Raw genomic sequence first — 10932 nt, 5'->3', positions numbered from 1 at the left:
GAGTGCAAACAATGAAGAACATCCCTTACACTTTGTTTTACATTCAAAAACTCCCGCACAAGCAATATTGATTTATCCTGACGTCAATGAACTGCTGTAACACATTTGGATAAAACTTCTACGATTTATTTGCATATACAGTAGAACTGCATACAATATAATATACTTAACATAATATAACATCTTGTGAAACTCTTAACCCTCCTGTTGTGCTCATTTCATGTTCATTGATTCTGTGTTCCCAGTCCAAAATGACTGCCCCATGATAGCTGATTATAAATCCATAAAAATCCATATATTATCACCTAATGTTGTGTTAAATATTTTTTATCAACATAAGTTCTTGTGAACAAGTTTTGAACTTCTATTTGCTATTTATGGCCTGTAGGCCTCATTGACCTGAGCTCATACAACTCGTTTTTGAGTTAAAAAAAAAGCAGAATGTTAATTTTGACTATAACAAATACTCAGATGAAACATATTGTGCTATTTATCACAGACTAATTTGTGTCAAAGTTTAACAAGGACTCTCTCCTCCTCACCAGTGTCATGATCAGAGATATGATCAAGAGCCTCACATACAGTATATCATTGTGCTGCCACAGAATGGATTGTGAGCAAGGCCTCAAAAAAGCTTTATATACCAGAGCTGCGAGAAAAGTTCTATATTTTATTGAAACAATGTTGCGATTGTTTGTGAGAATGACAACAGGTGTGGTTCCCGTGGGGGAAAGATTCTATTGGGGAAAGGTTCCCGTGGGGGTTGCCATGGAAGCCAAGAATAGGGAGTGAGGTGTGTGTGTGTGCTCAAACACACATGCATGTGGGGGTCTGGGAGAGGAAGTGTGTCCATCTAATGAATGAGCATTGCCTGAACTCAATTTAATACACCAACTGTAGTCTCACCCATTCATTTCTAATGACCGGTCATTTTTGACTGGTCATTTTAGACCGGGAACACCACAGGTGTACAAAAGTTAAATAAAACACCCAAAATGTAATGAAAATCATCCAAATGTATGTTGTGTGTTCAGATGCCCTGTGTGGACAAAGTCATGGAACCTTAAATGACAATCAGATTAAATTAACTACATTTTTCAGAGAGAAAACTTGTAAATCGGTCCAATTCGACGGAACACAGCAGGAGGGTTAAAGAAGAAACAGCTTGAATCTTGAATGGTTTTAGGGGGAAAGTAATCCCCGTAATCCGTACTCCACAAATCCCTAACAGGTCAATGAGCTTTTTATCTTGTCATGGCCTGCCAGCTTAGGTAGTCTACTCTTTAAGATCCTCAACATTTTTCAGAACCTTAACATCAGGATTAAAGACAGGTCAAACACTTCAAATGAGTACACATTCATAAATCAGTATGATTTTGTATTTAAATGTCAAACAGAAAATGTAGCATGTAAAAAACGAGTTTATTTCACACTGAAGTTTCCCCCCGAATAACATCGGTCATTAGAAGTCAGAAGCTTCTCCTTAACCAACCGCATCTCAACCAACCAAAACAAATAGACATGATGCCATCTTGTGTGAACAGGTGGTACTGCAGGTCACAATGAAACGACTTCCCAAATTATCTGATGGCGTTCATCCAGTTTAGGTTGTCTACTCTTTAAGATCCTCAACATTTTTCAGAATGTTTTTCAGATTAAATAATGCCTACCTCAGTTCCAAAAACAAGACCTACCCAAAATGTATATTGTTTTAGCTATAACCAACTAGCACCATAATGCCATGGCCAGCCAGAGTATTGCCTTAAAGACACATTTGCATTAGTGTGTACTTTGTGTGTGAAACAGAAGTACCGACTGCTGTCATATTTACATATTCATAATGCAGGCAACACATAAACATGCAATATCACAATAGGCAGATTGTTAAAACCAATTAATACACCACACGTACATTACTATATAGTACAAAGTCATTAAACCATATAACACCATCTATAAAAGCCACGTCAAGAAAATAAGACAGAATAGAAAGACAGAAAAATATACATAATAAAAGGTATATTCTGCAATTCAAAAACCTAATGTTGGAGAGTAGAGGAGAATGGTAAATAGAAGTAAGATACGAGTGTGTGGAGATCTGTGATTAGAGTCGTTATACACTAGGTGAATGTCCCAAGTCTTTTACCTGTGGATTTGCAGGTGTGTCTTCAAATGGCCTGCCTGGGTGAAAGACTTTCCACACACTGTACACTCAAATGGCCTTTGGCCTGTGTGGATAACATAGTGTCTTTTCAATTTCGAGGGAGCCTCAAAGCTTTTGAAGCAGATAGCGCACCGATATGAGTTCGCCTGTCTCTCTTCAACTGAATGTCTTGGAGAACACCTGTGATGATTCAGTTTCCCCTTGGTGGTAAAACACTGACTACAGTCTGAGCAGCCTTGAAGGTCGTTGGGAGGTTCTGACTTGTATGTAACATTAAACTCTGACCTAAGCCCAACCTCCAACCTTTCCTCCTCTTTAGCTCCATATTGTGAATTAGTGCTAGGAGATTCTAAAGGGGATTGATATAGATTTAACTTGTGATTCACATCAACTGGTATTTCCGGTTGGTCACTGTGGCTAGGTCCTGGTTCCTCCAGGTAAGGAAGCCGGTGGGTAGCAATTGGATATGTCTGTTTGTTATCTGTGGTTTCTTGTTGATATGGATAGGGGTTTAACCAGTTGGGAATCAGGGGGTGGTTTTGCTGTCCATAATATTCATCCGAGGGAAACTTGTCCACATGTTTCTCTTCAGCAGTATTCCAAGTGCTCGTTGTCAGTTGAGGAGGCGTGATACATTTCTGCTCCACTAGGCAGTTATTTTCTGACTTCATACTTTTCATGTCTTCTGACTGTTCAGGGGTTGGGGTTGTTTCATTCTTTCTGATGATTTCTGTTGATTGGTTCGTGCTTTCTGTTGAACAGTAGTGAGATAAGGATTCACCACCATTACTATTTTGTATGTTATTTCCAAAAGTTTGACTTGGGCCTGGTTCATCTGGATGAAGACTTGCTGGAAAGACGTGTCCCTCCGAAACAACCCCAGCCTCAGGGGGAATGTTGTCCAGTTGAGCCAAGTTGATGTTCCTCTGTTGACCATCCTCATGCAGTGTGGTCTTACTATTGTGGACCTTCATGTGAGACTGTAGGTGGCAGAGCTGTCTGAAGGATTTACTACAGACGGCACATCTGAAAGGCTTGATGCCCATGTGGACCAAGAGATGTCGGGAGAGTTTAGAAGGATAGTCAAACTTCTTTAGACAGGCCATGCACTGGTACCCCCCCAATTTCCTAGGTGCAACAGAAGGCGGAGGTGGGCTGTTGACGTTGTTTGTCAGGGGGCAGTTGGATTGAGTTGGAGGAACAGCAGAGAGATCACTGTCACGTGATGTCTTCTGACTCCTATTACAAAAGACTACGTCCTTTTCATTTGAAGATGGGGTCCTTTTTGGTCTTGAGAAAGACTTGGTATCTCGGTCTTCACTATGACTAGTAGAGGGTTTAGCCTCTTTTCTTTGTTCATGAACAGACTGGTGCACCTTCAGATGAGCTTTTTGTCTAAATGTCTTGAGACAAGTGGGGCACTGATAGGACCTCTGTCCTGTATGGATCAGGGAATGCCGCTGTAGCTTGGACGGAGCATCAAAGCGCTTTGAACAAATTGGGCAACTATAACGCCCTCTGCCATGGATTGTGGGTTTGTTTTGAAAGATGCAACTCCTTTGTTTAGATATGCCTACCAGTGATTGGTGTGTTGGTGTGCTTTCAAACACATCACTGGTATTTGTGTAGTCTGTGTTATGTCCTTGTCTGAGAGACACAGGCTGCGCTGCAGACTTCCTGTTTACTGTATCACAGTCCAATCCAGGTAGCAGCTTCCCACTGGGGTTCCATGTAGGTTGTTGAGCACCATAGTTGTAGAGACTGTCAGTGGAGCAATGACTTAAGGTAGGTCTGACAGGTAGAACATACTGGCTTAGAAAACAACCAACTTCACTGATGTCTCTGCTGCCTTCCTGAGGTTGAGAAACTTGGTCTAAATGCTCACTTTGATTTCTCCTCATCTCAGAAACAGACGTGTCCTTTAATAGAATAACACCTGGTTGGTCGGGAGCATCTTCTACACTTTTCAAAACATTGTCGCTTTTTACGTGGTGCGCCTTCATGTGATTCTGTAAGTGGCAGAGCTGTCTGAAAGACTTACTACAGACTGTGCATCCGAACGGCTTGATGTCCATGTGGACCAATAGATGTCGGGAGAGTTTGGAGGGATAGTCAAACTTCTTTAGGCACAGCATGCACTGATTTTCCCTTACCTTACCTGTGTTTGTACGGTCAGTGCGATTAGACACAGATGACTTATTGTTTCTGTCTGAGGAGCGAGTGAGGTCAATGTCCTGTGACGCATGCTTTGCACTGTTATGCCATTCTTCAGATAAGATGTCTAACCCTTCAACAACATGTATCTGACTCTTTTCATTCAGCTCTGTATTGTACGCTATAGCATTTTCAGAGATTGAGAAATCTACTTGGGAAGCATGGTCAGTGTGAGTTGGAAGGCAGGCCTTACTCGTATTATCTAACTTATCATGGTGCGCAGCAGTATCTGGACCTTGATGAGTTCGCTGGTGAACTATCAAATGTCTCTTCTGTTTAAATCTCCTGCCACAAATGTTACATGGATAGTTCCTTGGCCAGGTTTTTGACCTCTGGGGTTGAGAGAAAGATTTGAGACTTCTAGACTTTGCGACCCCTGAGTGAATGCTGTAGTGTACCTTAAGATGGGCCAGCTGCCTAAAAGCACGCCGGCATAGGTAGCACTGAAATGGTTTCTGGCCTGTGTGAATCAGGCAGTGCCTCTTTAATTTGGACGGGGCGCTGAAGCACTTAAAGCACTCAGGGCATTTATGAGAGTTTGAATTCTCAATTACTTTTGTATGTTTGTCCACTGTTTCATCTCTGGAGGATCTATCCTCATCCAGTGTCTGTTTCTCAGGTTCACTCCAGTCATCGTGGTTCCTAATTGGCTCCTCTTCTGTGTGCTGCTTCTCAAACCTCTCGACCTCAGAGTGTGGGGGATATAGTTCAGCGATACAGCCAGGGGAACAGAGAGAGTTTTCCTCAATTATGTGGACAGGTGCAGTAGGCCTGATGTCCACCTCTAATGTGTCCTCTGCACTGTCTGGGTCCAAGGAGCCTGTCTGCAAACATGCTTTTGAGTTGTCTATCTTTACAGGAGGGGTATTTTCATATCCACTTGGAAGCAAGATATACTTTACATTCATCTTCTTCTGTTCAGTTCGTTTTGGATAAAGATGTGTGTTAAGATGGAGTTTCAGGTGTGCTAGTTGTCGAAATGCCTTTTCACAGAGGTGACACCCAAATGGTCGTTGTCCTGTGTGTGAAAGGATGTGCCTCTGTAGCTTGGATGGGGCGGAAAAACATTTCAAGCATGTGACACACTGATAATTCCTGCCCTGTGGCGTCTTCTCCATAACACCAAAGGCCTCCTGTGGTCCATGTTGCCTGGCTAGCATTGTGTCCACTAACATCATTCTAGTTCCACCGTGGCACATCACAGCTGCCAATACGGAAGGACAACATCTGTAGTGAACAAATCATTTAGTCATTTACAAATATTGTTATGTATTATATGGGGTCCTTATTACAGTGCAATTACATATGTCATTACACTGTAACAAGTATTGTAATTAATTGTAATAATTCATAGTTACACTGTAACAACATGTAACTGGTGGTAACTGCAGTCTGTAATTACAGGGGTGTAAAAACGAATGCGTGTTACCATGCTTGTTACAAATGTTCAAGTTTCCGATAGCATCCCAATGCACCATATTTCMGCACAAACCACATGATAAGGGTTAGCCAATTGAAAACCGACCACCTCATTGACACTACTCTACAAGAAAGGGCTCTGGATTCTGATGCCCAGGCGCAATGGCAAAAATGGGTTCACAAATGAAATATCTGACATGCTACAGGTGTCTTCTTTTTTTAACCCCATAACCATGTGTGTGAGCTGAATACTTTTGTTTCACAGTACGTTTAAGACTATGAAGAAACACTCTATGTGACCCTGATTTAGCCCACTGCAGTAAAAGGTTATTAACCATCAAATTTTTTTTTTTAGACACATTAATAAAAAGTTACGTTTAAAGTTGTTACATAGTCATTCGTGCTTGCCAAATTGTAAGCCTTTTAAGCTTAGTTGAATAATAGTTTATACATTTACTTAAAATGGTCATAACGCAAACTCTTATTCTGTCATGTAACCTTGCAAGGGTTTCACTATTGAGGAACATTCTCACTTTTGGATGGGATGCATTGGAGCAATTATTTATTTATCACAGGAATTAAGGCATCATGTCAAGACCTCAATGATTTATACATACTGTACATCATTGCAAGATCTGTCCATCTGCACAACACGCTCGACATAACAACGACCTCGAACATGCCCCCATGTGCTGATACAGTGCGCATAAAACAGGGTCAAGAAGAATGTCAGTGTGCAAAATACAGACATGCTTGATTGCCGCAAAAGATACAAAGTGTTGTAGGTTAAAAAACGTCAATACAGGAGAGAGAAGGTATGTTTTCCATGTAATTTGTTTTAGCTTTTTGGAATACATGAATTCGGCTGGACGATTTAGCATAGGTAGTTCGCTAGCATTTGCTAGCTAGCCTAGTGTTGTAGGTACACAATAATTACAAGTACACCAAGATGAACTTCATTTTAACTAGCTAAATCCTGTGTAACACCTAGTAATTACATTGTACTTCTGCAGGTATTACATGTACTCTGTGGTGTACTACTGTGTTTATTTTCTCACTTGGATGGTGCTTCCGGAAGCCTTAAAATAAGGGTCAGCATGGGTAATGYACTATCTAAGTACACATTCATTACAATTATAAACTGGGTGGTTCGAGCCCTGAATGCTGATTGGCTGACAGCTGTGGTATATATGTCATACCACGGGTATGACAAAACATGTATTTTTACTGCTCTAATTACATTGGTAACCAGTCTATAATAGCAATAAGGCTCCTCAGGGGTTTGTGGTATATTGGCCATATACCACACCCCCTCGTGCCTTATTGCTTAAGTAAGAACCCCTCAAGATACACAGGATTTAGCTAGTTAAAATTAAGCGTAACACCTAGTAATTGCATTGTACTTATACAGATATTACATGTACTCTGTGGTGTACTAGTGTGTTTATCCTCCCACTTGGATGGAACTTCCAGAAGCCTTAAAATAAGGGCCAGGTTGTGAGGAACATTAGGAAAACCTTCCTAATATTGAGTTGCACTCCCTTTTGCAATCAGAACAGCCTCAATTTGTCCGGTCATGGACTTTAGAAGGTGTCAAAAGCGTTCCACAGGGATGCTGGCCCATGTTGACTCTTAATGCTTCCCACAGTTGTGTCAAGTTGTCTGGATGTCCTTTGAGTGGTGGACCATTCTTGATACACACGGGAAACTGTTGAGTGTGAAAAACCCAGCAGCGTTGCAGTTCTTGACATACTCATACCCTGTTCAAAGGCACTTAAATCTTTTGTCTTCCCCATTCACCCTCCCTCTGAATGGCACACATACACAATGCATGTCTCAATTGTCTCAAGGCTTAAAAATCCTTCTTTAACCTGTCTCCTCCCCTTGATCTACACTGATTGAAGTGGATTTAACAAGTGCCATAAATAACTTTCCCCTGGATTCACCTGGTCACCCATGAAAAGCGCAGGTGTTCCTAATGTTTCGTACACCCAGTGTATAAGTACACGTGAATTACAAGTGCCCCATAAGATACAATTAATTTTTACAAGCGAAATCCTGTGTAGCACCTTGTAAATACATTGTACTTATGCAGATATATTATGTACTCTGTGTGGTACTTATGGGTTTATCATAATGGGTAACATATGCATTCATTATGCGTTTATAATTTTAAATAATATTGCGTGACTTACAGGGTTAAGCGCCTTGCTCAAGGGCACATCGATGCATTTTTCACATAGTCTGCTCGGGGATTCGAACCCGAGCAGACGGCTAACCACTAGGCTACCTGCCGCTATCTGGGATGACACCCGTATGGTAGACCCCAGTCAGTGAGGTTGACCTATCTATATTTGATCTGTTTTTGTAAACTCAACCATGTTAACCCAGATGGCACACTTTTTGGGGTAATGTGCTAGCAACAACATTGAGTGGAGATTTTAAAGAGTGCGCATTCACAGGTAGGTAATTATAGCCTATTGAGCCTCCAATTGTTCAAATCTCGCAACACCCAGCGCATCTGTCCACAAGAGATTACGACCTTATGACAGTTACTATTGAGCCGGATGCCGCTGAGAGGAAAATAAACACTTATTTGTTGTTAAACCACTGTAATTACAGACTGCAATTACCAACAGTTAACGTTACATGATGTTATTACAGTGTACCTATGAGTTATTACAATCAACTAACGTTACAATACTTGTTACAGTAGTAGTTACACTGTAATAAGCCCTTAAAATGAAGTGTTACCAAATAATATCCAACAGAATAACATTTTTACAAACATTAGCTAGCTAGCTAGCCAACAAGGGAGGCTAGTTACTTTTGAAACAGAGCTAGCTAGCTAACATTAGATACCCACAAATGGTGCTATGAAACAACATTCATTCGATTAATTTCTGCCAACTCACCTTATGGCAACCTTTAGAAATGGCTAAATCACGCCCCACAAGCTATTAAGTAACAAATACTGTTATTATTTGACAAAATAAGCATTTAGCTTGCTATCTATCTTACGTTATGCTAAAACGTTCACTTTCYCCAAAACAAGCCTTCAACTGACGGCAATTATAAGTGCACGGGCGGAAACGTTATCGCAATACTTGGTTCCCAGGTTTATCATCCACTGCGGAATGCATGGTGAATTGCTCAGAAAATTTAAATGTGATCAGATTCTCGGACAAATCTGATTGTACGCAATAATCGTGGTAAACTATGGGTCCGATTTGATGGTAGGTATTTGTATATATTTTTAAACATAATATTAACATAATATGTAACATAATATTATATTATTCTACTCTAAATATTCTATAGAATATAACATAAAAGGTTAGCATAGAAAATAGTATAATGTAAAAACAAGAAAAGCAATCTAACAGGGAGGCTCTACTTTTTAGTCTTATCTCTCATAAATTATAGAAATGCAGAGCAAGGCTGTCCCCAAGTCCTGTCGTTGTTGTTGAGACATCACTATAGAATATTCAGTAGCCTAATCTGATTTACTCCTGAAAGTTCACACTGACAATAGAGTATAATATATTAGAAGCATGCCTTGGGTGATGCATGCACCATTTTCCTAGCCTGGTCCCAGATCTGTGCTTTTGCCTACGACATTGTCAAGCTAAATGTTTGGCATGACAACTCTATAAAGAGTTGGCAAGAGAGCGAWGACAGGTCGGCATCCAGGCTACCATTTTCCTAAAGTTTTCAGAAGAATAGATATGTATTACCATCCAAAACAGTAGCAWTGAAATGTAGCCAATTCCTTTCAGTTCTTCTGTTGAGATACCATTTATCCCATTGACAGTTAAAGGGGTCAAAGCTATACTATTAACCACTGTGGAACACTTGCAATGAGCTGGAAGTCAAATCAGTCATAACAGTTGCATAGAGTGACATCTCCATTTTTTTTTAATGAGCGATCATTTTACCACTTAGATTTACAATTTTGCTTTCAGCCTGACATATGAGCGGTCTACAGTAAGTATATTCAAACAGTAGGACATTAACAATACATCCTTTTTGTTGTTGTTGACAATTCAAAGTGGGATTTCGATTTACAGTGAAAAAGATCTCCCTGCTCCGCTCCCTCTGCAACCTGCCCGTGGAACATGACAAGCCTGGACCCATCGCTTTCCCCACTCAGTCCGCATCTCTGTGGAATGATGCAAATAATGACAAGTTCCTTCATTCCTCATCATGCATGTGCAGCTAATCTGCGTAGCATACAGGGATGGGCAGATCTTGGCACTTGGCTGAGGGCCAGGCTGACTGATTGAATCACAGAGAGTTGGCTCCCTCCCCTGGACTTGCCTGTAACATGCTGSACCATCTCCTCAAGCAGGGTTCTATTGACTCTGATGCCGAACCCAAAGCTCCTCTGGTACGGAGTGATGAAAACACATTATTCCCATTAGTCACAGAATACGTCTATCGATTCCATTCATATTACATTATTGTGTGGTTGGTTGTACATTGTGATTGACATGGCTGCTGATGTCAATCAAATGTATTTATAAAGCCCTTCTTGCATCAGCTGATCAAATCAAATCAAATCAAATTTCTTTATATAGCCCTTCTTACATCAGCTGATATCTCAAAGTGCTGTACAGAAACCCAGCCTAAAACCCCAAACAGCAAGCAATGTAGTGTAGAAGCACGGTGGCTAGGAAAAACTCCCTAGAAAGGCCAAAACCTAGGAAGAAACCTAGAGAGGAATCAGGCTATGAGGGTGGCCAGTCCTTTTYTGGCTGTGCCGGGTGGAGATTATAACAGAACATGGCCAAGATGTTCAAATGTTCATAAATGACCAGCATGGTCAAATAATAATAATCACAGTAGTTGTCGAGGGTGCAGCAAGTCAGCACCTCAGGAGTAAATGTCAGTTGGCTTTTCATAGCCGATCATTAAGAGTATCTCTACCGCTCCTGCGGTCTCTAGAGAGTTGRAAACAGCAGGTCTGGGACAGGTAGCACGTCCGGTGAACAGGTCAGGGTTCCATAGCCGCAGGCAGAACAGTTGAAACTGGAGCAGCAGCACGGCCAGGTGGACTGGGGACAGCAAGGAGTCATCATGCCAGGTAGTCCTGATGTGAGCTTATTGTCTGTGTTTGTGTGTTTTTTATATAC

The 10932-nt window shown here is 41.1% G+C and overlaps 1 protein-coding gene across 1 annotated transcript; it reads right to left on the bottom strand.

The window, feature by feature from the left end:
* Nucleotides 1–1964: 1964 nt before the first annotated feature.
* LOC111973228 (zinc finger protein 770-like) lies at nucleotides 1965–8802 on the bottom strand. Its single transcript, XM_024000519.2, has 2 exons — nucleotides 8713–8802; nucleotides 1965–5605 (listed from the first exon to the last, which is right to left on the bottom strand). Exon 2 carries the CDS (start codon nucleotides 5575–5577, stop codon nucleotides 2143–2145), a length of 3435 nt encoding a protein of 1144 aa, XP_023856287.1. The 5' UTR covers nucleotides 5578–5605; nucleotides 8713–8802; the 3' UTR covers nucleotides 1965–2142.
* Nucleotides 8803–10932: the final 2130 nt, after the last annotated feature.

Source organism: Salvelinus sp. IW2-2015, linkage group LG14 (assembly GCF_002910315.2).
Source record: "Salvelinus sp. IW2-2015 linkage group LG14, ASM291031v2, whole genome shotgun sequence".
Classification (NCBI taxonomy): Eukaryota; Metazoa; Chordata; class Actinopteri; order Salmoniformes; family Salmonidae; genus Salvelinus; species Salvelinus sp. IW2-2015.
The sequence above is the reverse complement of the archived record's forward strand: the minus strand, read 5'-3'. Positions and strand labels throughout refer to the sequence as shown.